Source organism: Narcine bancroftii, chromosome 5, assembly GCF_036971445.1.
Source record: "Narcine bancroftii isolate sNarBan1 chromosome 5, sNarBan1.hap1, whole genome shotgun sequence".
In the NCBI taxonomy this organism is placed as follows: domain Eukaryota; kingdom Metazoa; phylum Chordata; class Chondrichthyes; order Torpediniformes; family Narcinidae; genus Narcine; species Narcine bancroftii.
Genome location: NC_091473.1, coordinates 179,485,065 through 179,510,594, shown reverse-complemented (window position 1 = coordinate 179,510,594; position 25,530 = coordinate 179,485,065). Strand labels below are relative to the sequence as shown.

General features: G+C 41.8%; 1 protein-coding gene across 2 annotated transcripts in view; it reads left to right on the top strand.

Annotated features, from left to right (window-relative positions):
- bap1 (BRCA1 associated deubiquitinase 1) overlaps positions 1 to 25,310 on the top strand; it is a 77,083-nt gene extending 51,773 nt beyond the window's left edge. For both annotated transcript variants that reach the window (XM_069939911.1, XM_069939912.1), the window contains 7 exons: positions 1,111 to 1,295; positions 16,183 to 16,316; positions 18,416 to 18,864; positions 19,545 to 19,717; positions 21,421 to 21,513; positions 22,418 to 22,490; positions 24,544 to 25,310. In XM_069939911.1, the coding sequence (XP_069796012.1) occupies positions 1,111 to 1,295; positions 16,183 to 16,316; positions 18,416 to 18,864; positions 19,545 to 19,717; positions 21,421 to 21,513; positions 22,418 to 22,490; positions 24,544 to 24,677 (1,241 nt within the window). In that variant the 3' untranslated portion in view covers positions 24,678 to 25,310. The remainder of the gene's footprint in view (positions 1 to 1,110; positions 1,296 to 16,182; positions 16,317 to 18,415; positions 18,865 to 19,544; positions 19,718 to 21,420; positions 21,514 to 22,417; positions 22,491 to 24,543) is intronic.
- Positions 25,311 to 25,530: the final 220 nt, after the last annotated feature.

Here is a 25,530-nt window from a genome sequence, read left to right as displayed (position 1 = left end):
TGATCTTATTGCTGCCATCAGGAAAGAGGCGTAGGTGCCTCAAGACTCTCACCACCGGGATCAGGAAGAGCTGCTACCTCTCCAGCATCAGACTCCTCAACAACGTATTTAATCAGGGACTAATTTAAGAACTCTTACTTCTGCATTTTATTGATTTTTTTATTTATCTTCAGGCCCTGTACCTCCTTCCTGATGGTAACAGTGAGAAGAGGGCATGGCCTGGGTGGTGAGGGTCCTTGATGATAGAGACTGCTTTCTTGAAACACCACTTCTTGTAGATGTCCTTAATGGAGTGAAAGACTAATGCCCATGAAGGTGCTGGCCTAGTGTACAACTGTCTGCAGTCTTCCCCTGTCCAACGTTGTGCTGACGTATGTAAACCTACTCCACAACCATCTAATATTTCCCTACCTTACACCCATACCCTTCACTTTCCACTCTGAGTTTTTAGCTATTTATTTGACTTTGCAAAGTTTTGTGTGTTGTAAAATGGGCAGGAATCCTTTCAACACGCTAGTGTTTGCACATGATGCCAATACGCACAGACCTTGGGCCCTCATTATTTGTGCAGAGTGCTGCTGCCCAGAGACTGTGTCTGAATTTGATAATTGGGCCACTGCCCCTCACCGTCCCTCTGTATGACACTGACAACCACAAAGCCTGCACGTGGGGCAAGTGCCCCTGTTTTCACAATGGTAGTTCCCACCCACTCTGATGCTGGTGCCCTTAGCCCTGTTGTTTATGGTGCTTGAAAATAATGCTGAAAATCTCAATGGTGAAACACTATCCTGGTGCCCACACAATAGTGCTGCAGTGTTTGGCCCCACAGAACCAGTTTAATACCTGTACTTGTCGTGTGTGTCCATGATGGTGGCCATCGTGCAGTAGTCCCAATGCCTACACACAACTTGGTGCACATTGTTCTTGCACAGAAGCTGGAGGATTGTACTGTAGCTTCCATGATTGCCCACTCATCCAGAGTCAGGTGTATACTGGCCCAGCTCATGGACTTTAATTTTTGAAACTATTGGGGCTGAAAACAATTCTTCAAAGCCTTGGGAAATGTTACATAACAAAGAGGTATTCAGTTGCTTTTACTTTCCTTTGAAGGATCCGGTGAAGCCCCCACAGCTCCAACCCAGCCACCTTGTGCATCCAGCTCATCCAGCAAACTTAAGCCTTCAACCAAGTCCATAATGCCCAGTACAAATGGACCCACAACTGCTCCCAGTCCTGTCATCCTGCGGCTTCCTGCTTTCCTCGATAACCACAATTATGCCAAGTCACCAATGCAGGTAGGTGAACAGATTGAACTAATTGCTATTGAGTAAACTTCAGTGTTCATAACTACTTTTGATTAACTTACAAACTTGCAACTGTGTTTCGGGAAGTGGATTTTGACTTTCTTCATCCTGAGAACATCACTGCCCATGGATGGAGTACTTTGGATTGAGTTCACCTTGAGAACTCTGGCTTGGGTTACCTTACTGGTGCCCAGTCAGTATTGCATGACCCTAAGCTAAGCAAAGTACTTATAGTACATCGGAACAAAAGTTGATTTTTGCACACCTAGGATCACAGCATTTTCAATGACAGAATGGCATAATCTTGTACAGAGGCATGATGTCTTACTCCTGTTACTTTTACCACATCACTACTGTACTCTGGATTTAGGCCGATAGAATGGTTGATGGCATCCAGGCACACAGTGGTGCAAGCTTTTTCATGAGTGCTTTAGTAGCTAGGTAGTTGCAGAAAATGCTTTGAGGCTAAGGTAAGATGTCTTCCCTGGGCCTACTTTGGCTCAAGTTCAAATTTATTGTCACTTGTATTGAGTTACAGTGAGGAAGTACACATTCCATACAGAGTACAGCAGTAAAAATGCAGCACAGAGTTACAAAGAGAGAGCAGTTAGAACAGAGTACGGGCAACATTAGTTAAGTAGTATGAGGTTCGTTTCGGAGTGTGATAATGATGGGAAGGAAGTTGTCCTTAAATATGGGCGTGATAATCTCGCACTCATGAATCTTCTTCCCAGCGGTGAAGAGTGTGTGACAGGGTTGGATGAGATTTTTAATATGTTGGCTGCTATTCCAGGGCAGTAGTAAGATTGGGTGAAGACACTGAAGGTGAGGGGTGTTTGTGTGAAAGTCTGAGCAGTGTTCACAACTCACATATAATATGGTCATAATATTGCTGATACTTGATAATTTGATTCATGAAAGCCAATGTGTCAAAAGCTCTCTTTACGACCTAGTCTTCCTGTGACACCACTTTCAGGGAATTGTGGTATATGTATTCCTCTGTTCTACCACACTGCGCTCAACTAAAAATAACAAAAAATGACATGTTATGTCATACTTTGTTTCTCAATTGCTCAAATGACATTAATTGACCTCTTTCATAACAATCCCTTTACGGTAACATTATATTTAAGATCTAATTATCTCTTGGGAAAAAAAAAACAAAAGAGGGTTAATCAATGACATTTTAGTTGATATAGACCCTCCACCAATATCCTGATTTATTTTATTCCAAACATTAAGCAAATGTTTCAATAATGGTGTCTCCTTATCAGCAAACCAAGAGTTTCAATTCCCACAAATATAAATTCTTCTGCTTTCTTTTCTCCTGTTTTATTTAATTCTATGTTAACCCAAGCTGGTTTTTTATCTTCAAAAAAAAGCAAGGAATCTCATCTGTGCAGCTCGATAATAATTCCTAAAATTAGGAACCTGTAATCCTCCCAATTCGTATTTCCACATTAACTTCTCTATAGAAACTCTTGCCATTTTACCTTTCCAAAGAAATTTCCTTATTTGTTTATTTAATTTATTGAAATTTTTTAAAAGGTATTATTATTGGTAATGTCTGAAAGAGATATTGTATTCTTGGAAATATATTCATCTTTATACAATTCATCCTTCCAACTAAAGTTAAAAGTAAATTTATCTATTTTTAAAAAATCTTCTTCAATATTTTAAGTAAAGACAAATAATTCAATTTATATAAATGCAAATTACTATCCATATGTATTCCTAAATATTTAATACTGTGGCGGCGCACATTCTCATGGCGAACCGGCCCCACGTGTAGCGCCACATGGCGGGGCAGCCATGGGAAGACGGCGTTGTCAGGTTCTCCCTGACTCCAGCCTCCCTTCCAGTGCGTGCCCTGGGCAGCAATTATGACATCACCACGCACATGGTGGCTGAGCCCACACTGTCCTTAAAGGGGCGCACGCTGAATTTGAAGAAACAGTCGATAACGACCTTTGGTGTGGTGACTGTGCTTTCTCCAGCTGCGCAGAGCGCCACAGTGGTGACCCCGACGGCCCAGACATCTTTCTGGACCCAATTGACAATGGACACAGCTGAGGTAAACGCCGTAGCCCTCAAGCTTCCCACTTTCTGGTCACATCGCCCACGAATGTGGTTCGGGCAGGCGGAGGCACAATTCCACCTGCGCAACATCTCAGCCGATGCCACGAAATTCTACTACATCGTGGGCACGCTGGATCAGGAGATGGCAGCGAAGGTAGACAACCTCATACATCGATCACCAGCAGAGGGCAAATATATCACCCTCAAAAACCTGCTCCTGGGGAAGTTTGGCCTTATCCCCCAGCAGCGTGCTTCCAGGCTCTTACATCTGGACGGGTTGGGTGACCGCAGCCCTTCAGCCCTGATGGACGAGATGCTGGCTCTGGTGGAGGATCACGAGCCGTGTTTCCTCTTCCGCCAGATTTTCCTGGAACAAATGCCAGACGATATCCAGCTACATTTGTCTGAAGAGGACTTCACTGACCCCCGTAAGGCCACAGCCCGGGCAGATGCTCTCTGGCACACAAAGTGGGAAAATGAGGCGGCCCTCAGCCAGGTTTCCAAACTGGGACCCCATCAACCGCAGACTTCCCCCAAGCATAGTCCAGAGGAAACCCAGTCAAAATGATGCTTTTACCACCAGCACTGGGGAGCGTAAGCCCGTAAGTGCTGCCAACCCTGCAATTTTCATGAAAACGACCAGGCCAGTCGCCGTTGATGGCTGCGACGGTTGGTCACGTGAACAGCCTCCTTTATGTCATAGACAGATCCACAGGCCACCGGTTCCTGGTGGACACAGGGGCTGAGCTGAGCGCTCTGCCTCCTACAGCGCTGGAGACTTGTACCCAATATTCCAGTTCAATCCTGTGGGTGACCAACGGCTTCACAATCAAGACCTATGGCACCTGTAGAATGCAGATCCAGATCGGAAAATCAAAATTCACCTAGAGGTTCGTTATGGCCTCAGTGGGCACTGCACTGTTGAGGGCTGACTTCCTGAGGGCTCACGGCCTGCCGGTGGACGTGAGGGGCAGGAGGCTGCTCAACGCCTACACTTTTCACTCAGTGCGACTGGGCATGGCGGACGACGACAGGCCCAGAATTGCAGCAGTAGCCACCGTCAGGGACGAGTACACTGAGATTCTCAGTGAGTTTCCCGCCATCCTGGAGCCATGCTTCGATGTTGCTTTCCCCCGACACGGAGTGTTCCACCACATCGCCACACAAGACCCCCCGTTGCATGCCAGAGATGGCCCTTGTGCTCTTCGCGGCTGGCAACCAGAATGTCATCCAGATAAAGACAAAGTCCAAATCCCTACTCACTGTGTCCATGAGGCGCTGGAACGTCTGGGCCGCGTTCTTTAACCCGAATGGCATCCAGAGGAACTCGAATAGGTCGAAAGGTGTGATAATAGCAGTCTTTCCAACATTGTCGGGGTGAACTGGCTGATATCCCTGCACTAAGTCGACCTTAGAAAAGAACTGCGCGCCATGGAGGTTGGCTGCAAAGTCCTGCAATCTCCACAGGGCATCCATCCACCAGATGATTTCGGGACCATGTGTAGAGGCGCCGCCCAGGCACTGTCTGACCTCCGGACGATGCCCAACTCCTGGAGCCTGGAGAATTCTTCCTTTGCCTGATTCAATTTTTCTGGTGGCAACCGTCTAGCTCTGGCGCGCCATATACCATCTCCGCTGACAAGGCTTGCAGGTCTTCCTTGGGCACTGTTCTGATCCCGAGGAGGACCCAGGGTAACTCGTCTGCCCAGTCCAGGCCAGAAAGTCTTGCCATCAAAGCAGACTTTAAATGTCGGTGGAACCTCTCCACCAACCAATTAGACTGTGGATGGTAGGCCATGGTGTGGTGGAGTGTTACCTCCAAAACCTTCGCCAGCTGAGTCCATAGCGCGGAGGTAAACTGGGTGCCTCTGTTGCTCGTGATGTGCACTGGCATGCCGAAATGAGTGATCCACTGGCTGACCAGGGCTCTGGCACACATCTCCACCGATGCCTCACTGACCGGGATGGCTTCCGGCCATCTCGTTGCTCTGTCCACTATCGAAAAAAGGTAGTGCGACTCCATGGACACCAGCAAGGAGCCCACGACATCCACGTGGATGTGCTGGAACTTCCACATTGCTGACTCGAAATGTTGGATAGGGGCCCGCGTGTGCCGGTGAATTTTAGAAGCCTGGCACCTGGTACAGTTCCGGGCCAACTTCGCCATCTCTTTTTTGAGCTCATGCCAGACGAATTGTTGCGTCACCATCCTCATGGTTACCTTTATTGAGGGATGAGCGAGATCGTGGATCGAGCTGACGACCCTCGCTCTTCACTCCTGCGGAACTACCGGGAGCGGTGGGCCAGTGGAGGTGTCGCACATCAGCACCTGAGGGGAGTCGGGGAGCCGGATATCCTCGAGATGCAGACCTGAGATGACAGTCCAGAGGGCTTATGTTTCAGTGTCATGCTGTTGGGCCTGCGTCAGTTGTGTGTAGTCGAGGTTGGGAGCTAACGTGTTGATAGCTGGGTGGGAGAGCATGTCCACGACCACATTGTCTTTGCCCGCCCTGTGCCGGATGTCCGTGGTATATTCAGATATATAGGAAAGGTTCCGCTGCTGCCTGGCGGACCACGGGTCCTTGGCCATAGCCAGTGCTTGGCTTATGATCAGTGAAGACTGTGAAAGTTCTGCTCTCCAAGAAATAACAAAAGTGATGGATGGCCAGGTACAGCGCCAGGAGCTCCCAGTCGAATGCACTGTATTTAAGCTCCGGCGACTGCAACTGCTTACTGAAAAAGGCCAGTGGGTGCCATTGCCCCTCCAACCACTGTTCCAATACTCCCCGAAAATGCGCGCCACTCTCCCTACCAAGCAAATTTTTCGGCCTGGAGGCCGATGCAGCGCCCAAAGAAGGTGAGCTGCTAGCGGACCTCCGCAAAAGACTGGCCAGCCTAACCACGCCACCCCCATCACACTACGACACCTGAACATCCCATAGACCCAAGGAACTGGATACGGCGCAGTTTGTATTTGTCCGGAGAGGACCACAGAGGGCCCCGTTGTAGCGCCCATACAATTGGCCGTATAAGGTTCTCCGGCGGTCGGGTGGGACTTTCACCCTGGATGTGGGGGGAAAGGAAGAACTTTTTACTGTGGTCTGCTTAAAAGCCGCTCAGCTGGTGCCGATGGCCGTGCCCAAGTGCCGGGGCTGGCGCCAAAGCAGCGGGACACGTAGCCAGTTCTGGGGGATTTGTATTGAGGTGCGATCTGGCTCCTTGTGTATCAGGGCAGCAATGGGAAAATGGCGTCGTCAGGGGTTCTCCCTGACTCTAGCCTCCCTTCCAGTGTGCACCCTGGGCAGCGATAATGACATCACCAAGCATGTGGTGGCTTAGCCCGCACTACCCTTAAAGGGGCACGTGCTGAATTAGAAGAAACAGTCATTAATGACCTTTGGTGTGGTGACTGTCCTTTCTCTAGCTGCGCAGAGCACCACAATACCTTCTTTTGGACATTTAAACTGCATATCCCTCTAGCACTGAATATAATTACCTACTGTTAAAGGTGTTACGGGCCCAGAGGACCCCAAAACCCAGCAGCAATGGATATTCACCAAGACAATTGGTTACTTAAACAAAAGTTGCTTTTAATTATCTTTAAACATGAAAACAGAATCACATTTTAACTTAACTCTATTAACTTACTTAACCTAACTTAACCCCCTTCTAATTCTAAGCGCACGTGTATGTAATGTGTATATAAGTTCAGAAAAGTTCTTTTTTTAAAACTTTATTTATTCGTTCAAATAACAAATAATATGACATATACAGCAATTAAACATGAACATGAACATTTTTTTAATATATATATAGAAAAAAAGAAAAGAAAAGAACCCCCCCTTCAGCCAACTCTCTTAAGGAGAGCCATAAAAAAAGGAAAGAATATTAAAAAAAAGAGTTAAATATACATGTTAAAATCTAATCAATATAAATTGAAATGTAAATATTCTGCGTATAACAGCCACTTATTAATAAAAAAATAATTATTATCATGCAAAACATACGTAATTTTTTCCATTATTAAACAATATTTAATCTCATTATGCCATCTATTAATATCAATCATATTCGTATCTTTACACGTAATAGCAATGCATTTTTTCGCTACGGATAAAGCTAAATATACAAAAGCAAGCTGGAATTTATCTAATCCCAAACCTTTCAGAGGTTGCAAACTACCCAATGAAAATACTGTTGGATCTAAAACTATTTTAATCTTATACAGATATTCTAAAAATGATTGAATTTTCTTCCAAAAAGATTGTATATGTATACATGACCAAACAGCATGAAAAAAAGTTCCAACCGTATCACCACATCTAAAACACAAATCTGATTCATTAAAACCATATTTTAAAAATTTTTCAGGTGTCAAATATAATTGATGTAAAAAATTATAATTAATCATTGCATAACGTGCATTTATCAATCTAGTTACACTATCATAACAAATATCTAACCAATCCTCTTCAGAAAAAGTAAAACCAATATCCGCTTCCCATTTACTTTTAGATCTATCCCAACCCTTTTTATCCATACCATCCTGTAATATTTGATACATATATGAAATATAACCCTTCTCTGGTGCCTTCATAAGAAAAGTCTCAAATTTAGTCATTTTAGGTAAAATCATATCTCTACCAAACATACATTTTACCAAAGATTGAATTTGATAATAAAGAAATAAAAATTCTTATCCATACCGAAATCTTCCCTCATCTGATTAAAAGACAAAAACTTACCCTCTTTAAAACAATCTCCCAGATTTTTCACACCTTTAAATCTCCAATGCAATAAACTTTGATTATGTATTGAAAAATAAATACAACGGAGTCAAAGCCCCTAGACCCTATCATTTTATTTTTCTTTATCCATAACTTCATTAAATGTTTTAGTATAGGCACATTTATATTGTTGTAACAAATTTATTGATGTATTTCAAATTCAGAAATACGTGCCATCTCAATTTTAGTCCAACTAGGAGGCCGTACCAAATCCATCAATGAACTAATAAATTTAAATTGGGCTGCCTCATAATAATTTTGAAAATGTGGTAAACGTAGTCTCTCTAACTCACGTTTCCAAGTTAATTTATTCAAAGCTACTCTCGAAAATTTACCCCTCCATAAAAACTCCCTAACCGTTTTATTTAAATCTCAAAAAAAAAATTTATCAAGTAAGGAATAGATTGAAACAAATATTGTATATGCGGAAAGATATTCATCTTAATTGTATTTATCCTTCCCATTAATAGGTAAATCTTTCCATTTAATCAAATCAGTTTTAATTTTTTCATTAACGGAGCATAATTTAATTTATATAAAGATTGATAATTAACATTCAATATTATACCCAGATATTTAATTCGATTAGTCCACTTCAAATTAATAATATTCTTATAAATTGAATAATCTCCTTCACTTACCGGTAATATTTCACTTTTTTCCCAATTAACTTTATATCCAGAAAGACATCCATATTGTATTAAACACTCCTTCAAGTGCAAAAGTAACTGAGCTGGGTTTATTAAATACACCAATACATCGTCAGCAAATAAATTAATTTCATACTCCTCATCTAAAACTTTCATACCTTGTATCTGTGCATTTTGTCTTAAAGTTCAGAAAAATTCTTTGATTCACAGTCCAATCTCACTTTTCATTCCTCCAAGTTCACTGGTTATAGGCAATTCTTATACCGTGCACAGAATTTCACATTTGTGAAGCTCACCAGGCTTTGGTGCTTGAAAGTTAAATGGTTACCACTCAAAGGTTCATGTTGGTTTTCAGAGAGAGAGAGATTTATTGTTCGCAGGACACAAACTGATCCCTTCTGAGGTCACCACAGAGTTCCTTTTTGTTTCCCTTATTTCATGTAAAACATTAGGTAGCCAGTCTTCTCTTCTTGTATGGACCACAATGGCTTTGACCAGGCTGAACTAAACACTTACAACCCATCTTCCAAATGGGGTTTTTCCATAAGCTTTCCAGCTTGTCCTGTTCCAGTCCCAGCTGCTGCTGCTGAACTGAATTCTCTCTCTCTCACTCACTCAAAGAAAAGCTTGTTTGACTCTCTCTGCTTGCAAAACCACATGACCCTCTTAGAACAGCAAACTGCGCTCAGACAGCCTATGGCTCCGATGAGTACTTTCATCTGTTGCTTTTCGAAACAACAATCCATTAGTAAAGTCCCATGGTCACTCTCCAAAGCTTTTGCAAAGGCTCTTGGAACCTGACCATCTAGTTTGAGCAGAGCTCCAGTAATTTAAATGAGAACTCTTTTAAATTGTTTGCATGTGACCTACACTAAAACCTGCCACAATTTATCTCCCCAAAACATATCTATATTACAGTATAAAAGACAACATAATCTGTCACCTGGGCATAAGTTCATTTTTATCCCAATTTATTTTATAACCCGAAACATTTCCATATTTTTCCAATTGGCCATACAATATTTGCAAGGATGACTCAGGATACTGCAAATAAACTAATTTTATGTTCCTCCTGACTCACCCTAAAGCTCTTGATTTGTTAATCAGAACAAATCACCTCGACAAGTGGCTAAAACAAATAAAGCTGGTGACAATGGACAACCTCGTCTACTTGATCTCATTAATTTAAATGGCATAGACACTTGCCCATTTGTTACTACTTTAGCTTTAGGGCTATTATATAATGTTCAAATCCAATTTTAAAAGTTTAATCCAAATCCAAACTTTTCTAATTCCTTAAACAGAAAATCCCACTCTAATCTATCAAACTCCTTTTCTGCATCTAAAGCCACTGCAACACTCAAATCACTTCTTTTTTGCACTAAGTGAATTATACTAAGCAGTCTAGCTACATTTTCCGAAGATTGTCTTTTTTTTAAACAAACTGTCTGATCCATATTAATTAATTTAGGTAACAAATTATTCATTCTATTTGACAAAACATTTGCTATTATTTTATAATCCACATTTAATAGTGAAAAAGGTCTATAAGATGAAAGTTTTAAGGGGCCTCTATCTTTTTTAGGAATCACACTAATTATTGCCATTGAAAATTATTCTGGAAGAACAGAAGTTTGTGAAGCTTGATCTTGTACTTGCATAAATAAAGGAATAAGTAAATCTTTAAATTCTTTATAAAATTCAGATGGAAAACCATCTTCTGGAGATTTTTTACTTTGTGAAGAACATTGCTGCTCTTACTTCTGCCTCAGTAAACGGAGCATTAAGTTAAGTTTGTTCTAAGCTTAGCCAAGGCAATATCTGTGATAAATAATCATTTATTTTAGCTTCATCTCCTAAAGATTCAGAAGTATATAATTTCATGTAGAAATTTCTAAAAGATTCATTTATTTCTTGAGGTTTATGTATATATAATTACATTAGTATCTTTTTAATTGCATTAAGTGTTCTCAAAGTTTGTTCTGTTTTTAATTGCCAAGCTAATACTTTATGTGATTTCTCACCTAATTCATAATATCTTTGCCTTGTCCTAGTAATAGCTTTCTCAGTCTGATAGATTGATCTTCAGAAACAGATTTTTTAAGGTCTTTTCCAAAACTGTAATTTTTTTCTAATTGATCTACTTCTCTCATATAATCCTTTTTAATTTTAGATATAAAACTTATAATTTAATCTCATAAATATGCCTTTAAAGCATCCCATAGAATAAATTTATCGTTTATTGAATTCAAGTTTGTATCACAAAATATCCTAATATGGTTTTGAACAAAGTCACAAAAATCATTATGTTTCAACAATAAGGTATTTAATCTCCATCTATATATCAACTTTTCCTTATCAGGCATTTCCATAGTTATTAACAATGGCGAATGGGCAGATAAAATCCTTGTTTTATAATCTACTTCAAAAATCCGAGATCAATTCTAGAGTAAGGATCAAACCTACTAGAATAAAATGACTAATCTTTCTCTCTGGGGTGAAATCTTCTCCATACATCAATTAAATTCAAATCTCTTATCAAACCCAAAGTGACTTTAGCAGCTTTCATTCTTGTCATTACTTGAGTGGACCTATCCAACAATGGATCTAAGCAAAAATTGAAATCCCTTCTTATTAGGATATTTTCATGTGCCTATGCTAGACTTAAAAAGGTATCTTGGATGAATTTCTCATCATCAATATTTGGAGAATACAAATTTTTAAAATGTCCACATTTCTGAAAATATTTAACAATGTATCATTAAATATCTACTTCCAGGGTCTGCAACAATATTCTGGACCTTAATTGGAAGATTCTTTTTAATCAAAATTGCCACCTCTCTTGCTTTAGAATTAAATGAAGATGGCATCCCTTTTTAATTTTGTGTTCTTTTTCAGTTAAATGTGTTTCTTGAAGAAAAGTTATATCAGCTCCCTATTTCTTAATATATGTTAACACTCTCTTCCTTTTTAATTTCCCATTTAGTCCATTAGCATTAAAATTTACAAACTTAATTATGTTACTCTCCCTCTCCCTTGCCCCGTCCTGCAGGCCTCCTCCAAACCCAACAAAAATCTGTGTATCCATATGCACCTTCTCTAGCAAACCAAAAGAAGAAAAAGGGAAAAAGCAATAATACAAAAAAAAGTGTACAAGTTCATACCTATAACAATATACCTCCCAATAAGTGTTGTTTAATATAACACTAACTCTCTCCATTTTACGGGTTGTGACCAGAGTCACAGACACAATCGCACAGAAATCAACACCTCCAAATTCCCTTGGTATATTCAATATATAAGCTTTAATCACTTAGCTAATAAAAATGAATGAATGAATGAATTAATTAATTAAGATGACCGTTCAAAAATCAAAAGAAAAGGGCATAAAGGAAAAAAAAATACATCGCCAATTTCTTCCATCTTAATTATTAAATTAAAGGAAAAGAAAAAGAAAAAAAATAGTTCATTGCATCAAGTCTGTAGTAATTTCTAAAGGTTAAGCTTCAGGAAGACACTGAGCATATTCTTCCACTCGAGCAAAATTTGTAAAGAGTCTAACCTGTTGTCTCGGAACAAAAATCTTCAAAGTCACTGGGTATCAAAGGACAAACTTGTAATCTTTATCATGTCGAATTTTCTTAGGTGAATTAAATTCTTTCCTTCTACTCAACAAATTTTCACTCAAGTCAGGGTAGACTAAGATCCTACCCCTTCTCATAACAAAGGACCTTTCACTCATTTCACAGCAAGACTTAAAACTTTCTCTCTATCTTGATAACGCAGAAACTTTATTAATATAGAATGTGGCTTTTGATTAGGGAGAGGCTTAGGTCTCAGGGCCCCCTATGGGGTCTTTCAATTTCAATCTTATTCTCAAAGTTACCTTCAGCCAATACTTTAGGAATCTAATCTTGAAAGAAGCTAATCATATCTGGATTTCTTCTGCAATTAGAACCTTTTTTTGTGGGTCAGTCGAAGTGGTTTTCTGAAGACCCAACTGCGCTGGGTGAGTCACGTCTCCAGAATGGAGGACCATCGCCTTCCCAAGATCGTGCTCTATGGCGAGCTCTCCACTGGCCACCGAGACAGAGGTGCACCAAAGAGGTACAAGGACTGCTTAAAGAAATCTCTTGGTGCCTGCCCCATTGACCACCGCCAGTGGGCTGATCTCGCCTCCAACTGTGCATCTTGGCGCCTCACAGTTCGGCGGGCAGCAACCTCCTTTGAAGAAGACCGCAGAGCCCACCTCACTGACAAAAGACAAAGGAGGAAAAACCCAACACCCAAGCCCAACCCACAAATTTGCCCTTGCAACCGCTGCAACCGTGCCTGCCTGTCCCGCATCGGACTTGTCAGTCACCAAGCCTGCAGCAGACATGGACATACCCTTCCATAAATCTTCGTCCGCGAAGCCAAGCCAAAGAAGAAATAACTAATAGGAAATCTGACAGTTTGTCTATAGCACACAATTAGGCCAAGTGGGTTTCTCATTCCCACAAAGGAGATCAAAGAGCTCTTTAATTTTGAGCTGCCTTCTTAAAATGGCTTCCTGAGCAAATGATGTAGTGTCTTTTCAATAAGCTGGTCACATGATTGCTGCCCCCCTGGCTTCTCCAGGGCTGCTTCTCTTCTCTCTGCAAATGTACCAACTTTTAGAAGGTACTGTCTTCGAAGCCTGCTGCTAGTTTACCGTCACTTTCTAAAACCTGCAGGCTTTTGTTAAATCTGTTCCCTTCAAGGGACAGTCCCACACAAATAAAATCAACTGAAAAATGAGAGAACGTCACACTGCCATTTACTGCGTAGGTCCTACTGTGGTTTTTTCCCTTCCAAATGACAACATAACACACTTGTCTGCATTAAATTCCATTGGCCATTTTTTCCAGCTGGTCAGACCCCTCTGCCAGCTTTGAAACCCTTCCTCGCCGTCCACTTCCACCTAGAATCATATGCAAACTTACTGATCTAATTTACCACATCATGTATCATCCAGTTCCTTGATGTAGCTGACAATGGGCCTAGCACTAATGGACACAAAACAGCAAATTCCAAGACCTGGGACTCAACATCCCACTGTGTAATTGGATCCTGGATTTCCTCACCTCCAGACCACCATCAGTGAGGATTGGTAAGAACATCTCCTCCTCGACCTCCATAAGTACCAAAGCACCACAGGGCTGCATTCTTAGCTCCCTTGCTCTCCTCACTATACACCTATGAATGGGTGGCTCAGTACGCCAACAGCACCATTCACAAATTTGCTGACAATGCCACAGTAGTGGGTTCTATAAAAAAGAGTGATGAGTCAACATATAGGAGGGAAAAATTGAAGACCTGGCTGAATGGTGTACCAACAACAACCAATGTCTCCAAAACCAAGGAGCTGACTGTTGACTTCAGGAAGGGAAAACCAGAGGGGTGCAATCCAGTGATCATTGGGAGATCAGAAGTGGAGAGGGTGAACAAATTTAAATTCTTGGGAGTGATTATCTCAGAGGATCTTTCCTGGACCTGACAGTAATGACATCATGAAGAAAGCATGTCAAGTGCCTCTACTTCCTCAAAAGTTTGGTGTCATCTGAAATGCTGAGATATTTCTACATTTCTTGGTGAATTAATGAATGAATTAATTAATCTTAATTAAGATAACAGTTCAAAAGTGTGCTGACCAGCTGCATTACAGTCTGGTATGGGGACACCCATACCCCTGAGGAGAGAGCCCTGAAAAAGGTAATGGACATAGGGAAAACTCCATAATCAAAAACATTTAGAGAGAATACTGCCATCAGAGAGCAGCAGCAATCATCACCCAGCTCACGCTCTGTTCTTGCTGCTACCATCAGGTGTCACAAGACTCACACCATGAGGCTCAGAAACAGCTGCTACCCCTTCATCAACAACAAACTCAATCAGGGACTCATTTAAAGACTCTTACTTTATCTCAGCATTGTATGTGATATCATGATAATAAATCTGAAATCTGACCTCGCTGCTTGTTTGCCTTACTTCTCCAGTTGCTGTGTTAGTTTCCTGAGTAAATACATCTGTAAAAAACTCATTCAAGATCTACCCCATCTCTTCCGGCTCCATACAGAGCCAACCACTCTGACCTTCAAGAGGACCAATTTTGTCTCTTACTGTCCTTTTGCTCTTAATGTACCTGTAAAAGCCCTTAGGACTTTCCTTCTCCTTGTCTGCGAAAGCAATCTCATGTCTTTAGCCCTCCTGATTTCCTTCTCAAGTTTTTTCATGCTCGTCAAATACCTCATTTACTCCTTGTTGCCTATAACTGCTATACACCTTAACCAGATCCCCAATATCTCTTAAAAGCCAAGGTTGCCTTTAATCCTAACAGGAACACACAAGCTCTGTATTTTAAGGCCTTCCACTTACCATGCATGTCCCTACCAGAAAACAACCTAGCCCAATCCATTCTTTCTAGACCTTTTCTCATTTCCTCAAAATTGGCCTGTTTCTAATTTGAAATCTCAACCTATCTTTAGCCATAATTATCTCAAAACTAATGGCATCACGATCACTGAACGCAAAGTGTTCCCCTACATAAACTTCTGTCACCTGTCCTGTCTCATTCCCTTACAAGAAATCCAATATTGTACTTTCCTTAGTTGGTTCCTTGATATATTGATTTAGAAAACTTTCCTGAACACATTTGTCAAACTCTAAGCCATCCAACCCTTTTACAGTGTGGCAGTCATCACACCCAACCCCAACCAACCAATTTTCCCCTGCAACCGCTGCAACCGTGTCTGCCTGTCCCGCATCGGACTTGTCAGCCACAAACGAGCCTGCAGCTGACGTGGACTTTTTACCCCCTCCATAAATCTTCGTCCGCGAAGCCAAGCCAAAGAAGCCAAAGTCTCATCAATGTGTGGAAAGTTAAAATCTCCTATGATCACAGCTTTGTTTTCTGCAGCTGTCTGCAATCTTCCTGCAGATTTGCTCCTCTAATTCTCTTGACTATTGGGTGGTCTCTAATACAACACCATTAATGGGGTCATACCTTTCCCATTCCAGTTCACACTTCCTTTCAGTTTGAAATCTTTACTTTCTCTCATCTTTACTCTCTCGTTTCTTTCCCTTAACCAATCTCACATCCAGAGTGCCAATCCCTTTAATCATTAGGTGTTCAGTTTTCCTAATGTGCTTGATGTCAAATTTTCAAATATTCACACACAAGCCACATATTCTCTCTAACGAAGAATTTAACGTTAGCAAACAGTTTTCAAATCTTTTCTATAAGCCCATTTTAAAACTGATCAGTAATTTTCTCCCAGGTTATTATCAGTAAAAGTTTCTCTGTGTGACTAGCCCAGTTAATGTGTTGTTGCCTCCCTTCAGGAAGAGGAAGATTTTGCTTCTGGCGTTGGTCGGGGCCGGCTCCCCATCCCTCCTCACCACCGTTATTCCGATAATGATGACGAATATGATGAGGAAGAGGAGGAGGATTGTCAGAACACAAACACGGCAATCAGGTCAGTTCAGGATGGATACTGCTCTCGGGGAGTCAGTTTCCTTGCCTTGTTATTTTTCAGTCACGGCATGAAACTCGGAGAAGGTCAGATTATTGTTTCTAACATCTGTGAAGAATTAGTTATGCTGCAACATTTTTTGGTCTTGTTTGCTGTTCATTCAAATTACAATCATTACAGTGGACAGTGTTTTGTAGACAACTTCAAGCTGAACACAAAAGATAATTTCAGATTTGCTGTATGGAGAATCATTAAAAGTTAACACATTTAACTGACCTAAAAATGCTTTGCCCCTGATTTTCATTTGTGCTCAGCATCTGATGCCTCTCATGTCAGTGTCCAACAAAAGTTGGTCAGCATTGATGGATTCCAATTGCCCGGGTACTGCTTTTCCATGGTTGCAATGTCCTGTTGAAACCTTTCACCATGTTCGTCATTAACTACACCAAGATCAGTCCAAATGTGAATGTTGAACTTCATGGTTTTGTATCTTTGAAGTAGACTTATAATAGGATAGATAATCACAGAAATAGGTTATATCTAAAAAAAAAGGTACAGGATTGGAAATTTTTAAGGTGATTTACATTATTGGCTCCCAAAGGTGATCAGGAAGAACAATCTTTTTTGTCGAGTGTTATTTGAGATTGTTCCTACGTGATTGTGATTGTACTATTTATGAAAGGGGGAGAGAGGTAACAGGGAATGTTAGCCTGATCTCAGTTTTTGGAAAATAGAGGGATCCAAAATGGATGTAATGAGAAAATAGGTTCAACTGGATTTATGAAATTAATATCATAATGTTTGACTCAGCCGGAATTCTCTGAGGATATGGCAAGTGGAATAGATACGAAGCACTAGTGAATGTGGCGCATTTGGATTTTCGGAAGATTTTTGATAAATTCCCACACAATTGATGGGTAAACAAGATTGGAGCTCAAAGAATTGGCTGTTATATATTTGACTTGGATGAAGAATTGGCTATAGCAGAGTATAAATAAATGGATCCTTCTCAGGTTGGCAGGTCGTGACTTGTGGGGTTCTGAAGGGAAAGGTTCCAGGGCCCCAGCTGTTCACAGTCTACATCAATCATTTGATGGAGGTACCCAGTGTCATACTTACAGCCTGGTTGATGATCATAAACAGGGTTGGACAAAGTAGGATTTGAAAAAACTTAAAAGGGATTAAGGGCAAGATGAGCGCGCAGCATTTGGAATTTAATATGGGAAAATGTGAGGTAATTGCGGAAAAGCAAAGGATATATTAATCGGTTATAGATGAGATAGTGTTCTGTCTTGTGCAGCGAGCCATTAGGAAAGCAACATTTGGTTAGCCGTTATCATGGGAGATGTGAATGCAGGAGTGTAGGAAGTCTTACTACAACTGTGAGTGCACCTGGAATATTTTGTATGGTTTCCATCTCCTTACATAAGGATCTATATGCCATAGGGGGACTGCAGTGAAGATTTGCAAGAGTGGATCCCGGGATGTTAGGGTTGCCATAAATGGAGAGACTGAGCAGGCTAAACTTGATCTCCCCAGTCTTTCAAAGAACAGGAGATCTATTGAAACAAACAAGCTTCTTGCAGGGCTCGACAGACTGGATGCAGGGAGGGCAAACCCTTGTCTGAGGAATCTAGGACTAGTGGTCAGTCTCATAATAAAGATTCAGCTGTTTTGGATTGAACTAAGGAGACTTGTCTTCACTAAGAGTGGTGAGTTTTTGGAGAATTCTTTAAGAAAGCTGTAGCAATTTAGTCATTGTGTTCATGGCTGAATATACAAAGGATCAGATGGCCTTTCTAGTTCCCATGTAACATCTCCAAATTTCTTTATTGGTTGATAACCAAAAAATAGTACACTGGCAATTTACAGGAGAATGTCTCAGGTTAGGTGTTAAAAATGGGGCTCTCTTTCTTTCCTTGCTTCTGCAGAACCCTGATCGAGCCTGAGTTCTCCTCCCAATAATGAGTGCAGTGAATGCTAAGGGTCCTTGGTATGGTTTGTTGTAAATTTATCAGTTCACATCCAATCAGGTATGAGCACAATGTGACAAAGTTGCTGTCATTTCCTTAGCAAGTTTATTTTTTGCTCTGTATTTACAGGTATAAAAGGAAGAGCCATCTGTTGCAGGAGCAAAGACCCAACGAGCAGCTTTCCCTTCTGCAGCCCAACACAATCAATGTGCTGACTGAAAAGCTCAAAGAATCTCAGAAGGACTTGTCTATTCCCCTTTCCATAAAAACAATTGGTGGTGCTCCTGTCCATCCCCAGCCTTCCCCAACCCCCAGCAACGAGAGCACGGACACAGCTTCTGAGATTGGAAGTGCTTTCAACTCTCCACTCCGCTCTCCAATCCGTTCAGCCAACCCCACCCGGCCCTCGAGCCCGGTCACCTCTCACTTTTCCAAAGTGCTGTTTGGGGAGGAGGACATTCTATCCCGTGTCGACTGTATGCGTTATAACCGAGCAGTGCGCGATCTTGGTCCCGTTGTCAGCACAAACCTATTGCATCTGGGGAAGGAAGGAACGCTACAGACCCTTGAAGTCACAGGTGAGTCAAATAGTGAATTACTGAGGGAACAGTCTCAAAGTGAAAATAACATCAAAAACCTCTCTTTTTCCTCAACCTTCAGAACCTGATAGCCATTGAGGTGTTATTTAATTATATTCTCAGTTGCAATACAAGAAATATTCTGGCCTTTTGTTATTGGCATTTCCAGTTAAACTAGCTTTTAAGTTCAAGACACATGAGAGAATGCTGGAATCTGGAGCAAAAATCTATCTGCCGAGGAATTTAGGTTGAGCAGCAACTCTGGGAGAAAACATTGTTGCCATTTCGGGTTGGAACCCTTCATCACAGATGATAGGATGGGAATTTGGGAGTTGGTCACCTTGTGAGAAACTGACCAATTGCATGAAAAGAAAAGAGGCACATAGGTTCCGGGGTTATACTGCAGGATGGCTACGTGTTATGTATCTAAAGCACATTACTGAATTCCTTGGGCTGTCTGAGGAGAGCCCACTGATAATCCATGAAGATGTGGGAGCACCCCAAATTTACAGTGGTATTTTATTAGAAAGAAAAAAGAACTTTGTGTACATGACAATAAATGGAATCTTGGTATTGGAAGCTGGTTGGACTCCCCTTGGCCATCAAGATTAAGCAACTATGAAGAGTTTGCTAAATGCTCTTAGGACATTTTTATTTAATCACCACTTCTTTGGTTGTAGACCACCAGAAAACCGACTCCATTAAAAGCTCACCATTGCCTCACAGTGTGGACAGGTCTGCAGAAGTCAAAATGGAGGACGGGAAAGAGTCTCCTGGATCATGTGACAGGAAAGAGAAGTTTTCAGGAAGTGGAATTAATGAACAACCTGTTGCAGAAAAATATTCCCCCAAGGTGGGTGACAGGGTGAGAGGCAACCGCTGTAGTAAATGCAATTCCTCTTCTTAGTTTGACCACAGGTTATCAATGATCTGCTCAGACTTTTCCTGCCTCACATTTCACTGGGTTTGGAACTGATTGCATTGCTGCCCTAAAGCACTATCCAGGAAAGAATTCAAACACCTAGAATGTTAGATCAGGTGGTGAAGAAGGCATTTGGCATACTTGCTTTTATTATTCAGAGTATTGACTGCAGGAGCACATACGTCATGTTGCCACCGTACAGGGCAGAGGAGAGACCACACTTGGAGTATTGGGCGCAGTTTTGGTCACCCAGCTACAGGAATGATATAATTAAGCTAGAAAGGGGGCAGGAAATCTTCACGAGAACATTGTTGAAACTGGTGGGCTTGAGTTATAAGGAGAGGCTGAATAGGCTGGAACTTTCTCCCGTGGCTATAGGGACCAATAGAGGTTAATAAAATCTTGAGGGACATAGATGAGGTGAATAGCCATAGCCCTTCAACCAGGGTAGGGAAATCTAAAACCAGAGAGTATAGATTTAAGGTGATGGGGGAAAATTTAAAAGGAACCTGAGGGGCACCTTCACAGAGAGGCTGGAACTAGTTCTCAGGAAGTGGTAGAAGCAAAAGCAATTGTTAAATTCAAAAAAGCATTTGGATAGGTACATGGATAAGAAATATTGAAGGGACATGGGCCAAACTTTTATCTGAAATAATGGGAAAGGGGAAGTAAGATCACCTTACTATCCAGGTAGGGCTCTGATAAAGGGGGTCGCTCAGGTGAATTTAGCCTGTGCGATAACAGTGGTTCATATTTGCCAACCTGCAGAGCATAATAAGTGAACAGGAGTGAGCAACTTTGCTCTTGCAACCTGGGGGTGGATTTGTTTAGTGAAAGGGAAAGTTTCTAAGTGTTTACCTTACACTCGTGTAATTGTCGACCTCCTCCTTTTTTTCAGCCTGTGTAAAAAATCAACCCCTCCCCTTTGTTTTGGCCTTGACTGCCCACCTATCCTAGCTCCAGAAGCCCTGACTGGATCCTTGTCCCAGTTACCTGCCCACTGGAGCTCCCTACACCCCAACTGCAGATCCTCTCCTAAGTCCCTCCCGCCCATCCAAGCTCCTGGTGCCCCGAGCGTGGACTTAACACCCGGTCCTGGCCAACAGAGCTCCCATGAACTATGCAGGTACTTACTGCAATCAAAAGTATGACCCATGTAAAAGTCACTCCCCCCCCCCCCCAAACTTGACCCAAAAAAAATTGGTCAAAAAATTTGATAATTACACAAGTATATACAGTATTTACAAGTTTTCACTGCTGGCAGAAAGTGTAATAAATTGGAGGGTAGGGAAAGAATTTTTATATTAAATTTTAAATTTTATTTACAGCACGGTAAAAGCTGATTCCAGCCATTTAAAACCATGCCACCCAGTTGCATCCAAATTAACCTACAATCCCATAAGTTTTGAAGGGTGGGGGGAAAATGAAGCACTGGGGTAAAACCCACACAGACACAGGTACGAACTCCTCACAGACAGTGCTGGATTCAAACCCAGGTCACTGGCGCTGTAATTGCGTCGCACGAGCTAACCCGAACGCTGACCATGCCGCCCTAAAATTCATTGTTGGTGTGTTTAAATTCTTTGTGTGGAAACAGAGTACTTCCCTTTTATTAAATCTTGCATTGTTTGCAGGAGTTGCTAGCCTTGTTAAAATGTGTGGAGGCGGAGATTTCTAATTGTGAGGTGTGCCTTAAGGAAGAGGTGGAAAAGCGGAAGAAGTACAAGGTAAGTAGAAATAAAAGAATACTTTCTTTTTTATTGGATATGATTATCAGCGACAAGGCCTTCCCTAATTGCCCCTGAACTGAACAGGTAACAAAGAGTTAGCCATGGGGGGGGGTGGGGGGGGGGGGGCGGGGGGGGCAGGATTCATATATGGGCCAAAATAGTGGATCACGTGGATCCTTCACTAAGGGACATTGATGAACCACTTAGTTTTGGTGACAGCTGAAAGTTCAAGTGACTATAATCACGATGTCAGATTTTTATTCTATCTTTGTTCAGTTACCCAAATTTAAATTCCCCTTCTGCACTTGTGGGAATGGAATGAGTCTCCAAATCAGTGACCCAGGTCTCCAGATACCAGCTTAATGGCCTAACCCCGATTCCAGAGTCCCCCTTGATACAGCCATCTCTATCCTGTCAGTAGAGCTACCTTATTTGGCCCAAGAGATCTGCGGCTATAGAAAAATGACGTTGCGTTCCTGCTCTCAGTTGTTATCCATCGAGCCCTGTTGGACGACATGATTTTGACGCAGGGTCACGAGACGGTCAACGGCATGCTGGCGGCTGATGTTCTGCCCTAGCCACTGAATTATAACAGACTCACTCTTCGTTCGTTCCGGTGCCTTACCATTCAGCTTGGGCAACATGTCTCTCCATCCACCACGGTCTCTGACCCTCCGAATTGTAGTCGTTGCTCTTAGGGCCACTAGCATAATTCAAATAATAAGCTAATGGTGGCGTGGAGATTTTTTTTTGTCTCACCAGCAACTGAAGTCAATTTGAGGTGAAGGAAGATTTTGCAGCATGTTGTTTGGCATCCTGTGTTAATTATAAATGACTTATTTGCTTATAAATCTTATATGAGCGATCCTTTCTCTAAAATGTTTGTGTTATTTCTGAACAGATTGATGATCAGCGAAGGACCCACAATTATGATGAGTTTATCTGTACATTCATCTCAATGCTATCTCAAGAAGGTAACAAACTTTGACAAAAATCCTTGAGCCCAATTCAGTTAACTTTTTAATAGGGAAGGGCACAGTTCTCTCTCATCAGGTTTGGTGACGTGGTGCAGGGTGGGTTGTTTAATACCTTCTGAATGTTATGTTCCATATATTCTATCGTGTGTATCCTTCATGGTGACATTTTCTCGGACTTGATCTCTGACAATGCATCTACTGTGAAGGTAAAGACAATTTCTGCCTCACGTTTAGGCAGTGAATCCCATCCATGTACAACACTGAGTGAAATAGAATCTTGTTTGCTCCACTTTAACTCTTTAACCAATGATCTTTGCCATGTAATTCATTACTGAGTGAATTAGCCTCTCCTATTCACTCTATCTAACTTGTCATAATTTTATTCACTGTAATTAAATCTTCCCTTGGCCACCTCGCTCATAGAGTAAACAAGCTGAGGGTAATTACTATAGCTCAGGTGAAACAACATCCTCGTAAATATGACCCCCCCCCCCTTCTCTAGTATCTGTTGCATCCTTCCCATTAATGTGGTGACCACATAGTTGTATGCAGCAGGATCCTTACGAACGTTGATGTATAGAGGGACCTATAGCTCACTGAAAATGGTGACACAGGTAGATAGGGTATGAAGATAGGCTTGCCTTCACAGGTGTGGAGTACAAGAGTTGGGATGTCATGTTACAGCTGCACAAAACATTGGTCAGGTTGCCCTTGAAACATTATGTACAGTTCTGGTCTGGAAGGACCAGAAAAGGTTCACCAGGATGATGGTTGGAATAGAGAGCTGTACATAAAAGGAAAGATTTAATAGGTGAAGTTTCTTCTCTCTTGAACTTAAGAAGCTGACAGGTGACCTGACAGGGGTTTATAAAAATTTTGAGGGGAATAGGTATGATAGAGAGTTGCCTTCATTTTCCCTAGGATTGTCCAGAAGTAGAGGGCATGGATTTAAGGAGAGAGAAGACTAGATTTTTCAAACAGAGGATGGTGGTTATGTGGAACAAGATGCCAAAGGATATAACTTCAATGTTTAAAAGGGATTTGGACAAGAAGAGTTGTACAGCATGGAACAGGCCCTTTGTCCCAAATTGTTCATGCTGACCAAGTTGGCATTCTGGGCTAGTTTATTTGCTTGCACCTGGATAGGAAAGGAAAAAACATATACAGGCCTAATTCAGCAAATGGGATAAACATAGATGGGGTGAAGGGCCTATTTCTGTGCCATACAATTCTGTTTTCACACTGTTTTTCTGCTAGTAATAGAAGATATCCCACCTGTCCTCATTTTGGGGATCTTTATCTTCCGGTCCAAGTTCGCTCTGTGCAACCCTTTCTTCTATCATTTTTGCCTTCCTAAATCTGTTAACCCTGATGATTTGCATTTGCACTCTTCCACCTCCCCCTGCATAAATACCCCATCTTCATGAGCAGAGAATCTCCAGGAGAAAATTCAAATTAAGGAACTCAGTGACCATAATTATGAACACAGTTGGAAGAGATGCAGGATGGAATGAAACCAGCCAAAAAACCGAGGATTAAGTCACTTTGGGTGGTTCAGTGCTTTGGACGGGTTGTTTTAGGTTCTAAGTTTGTAGAGTGTAAAGAAAGAGCCTGCCTGTTTTCTTTCTGTTCGAAGTAATACCACCTTTCCCATCCAGACTTAATGTGAGTCATGTTCAAAATTTGCTTGCATTGGTTAAGTAGGCTAAGCTCTGGTTCCATAATTTGACCTGAGTTGGAAAGGGCATCCGCTTAGAACAGATGTGTAGGAATTTTTTTAGCCAGAGGTGGGGTAAGTCTGTGGAATTTGTTGCCGCAGGCTGTTGTGAAGGCCAAATCATTGGATGTATTTAAAGCAGAGATTGATAGATTCTTGATTAGCCAGGCCATCAAAGGTTATAGGGAGAAGGGTGGGCAGTGGGGCTGTGGGAATGGCATGATTAAATAGTGTGGGCTGAATAGCCTATTTTTGCTCCTATGTTTCATGGTCTAATTTCTGACTGCCACTTCCCCACGTTACTTAGCACTGCTGTCTAATCACTCCCATTAGGAATGCTGGCTAGCCTTGTGGAACAAAACATCTCGGTGCGGAGGAGACAGGGGGTGAGCATCGGACGCCTGCACAAACAGCGCAAACCAGACCGGCGGAAACGTTCTCGGCCATACAAAGCAAAGCGGCAGTGAAAATGGAAGTCCAGGCACCTACACCTCCGGTGTCAGAGCCAACCCTGCAAGACGGGCAACCAGTTCTTGTCACTGAGGAGTGCAGGATTTAGCCAGTGGGAACTGCTCACTCGCATTATGGGCTCTTGACAGGAACATAATTACACTACCTTCTGGTTTGGATGATTAAGCCATCGACAGTGCAGTGAAACGGAGGACAGGATCAGTCTATAATAGGGTCCAGTAAAACCAGTCCAGTAAAACCATCCACATCCAGGGTCTGTGTGCTCTTCCCAGCACTTTTCAAAGCTTGCCGGCAGGACAGTAGCAATTAGAAGGGACTTGCAACCTTGGTCTGGTCTCCGACTGTGTGGGTACTGCGCAAAGTAGCTCTATTTATGATTTTTCTCCACCTGCACCATCCAAATTCAAGCTTTACTCTAAACTAACTAATGTCTTTGGAAATGATTTTATTAATCTGAAGACTAGTTAAAGGACAACGGTGACACCCCAGGCCACTGAGTGCTGAGAGGGACTAGGTTGCTTGATCTGTGCTGATAAGTGGGGACTGTGGAATAATACCCTGTTTATTCAGTGGATTCAATTCCAGTTTTGAATTTATTTCCAGTTTGAATTAAAGAGCACTTTTTTAAATTTGGTTGGCATCACTGGTTAATTGAAAAGCATGTATATATTAAAAATTAGTTTACTTCTATGGTTAATAAGGTTATTTGGTGCAATTGTGTTAGGTTCATCTTCAACCCAGTGACCACCATTAATCAGTAGGTAAGTTTCCATATTAATAGTCTTTCTACAGTGCAAACTTAACAGCATGGTCCGGAAAGGCAACAAAATTGTTGAATGTATCCCTGAC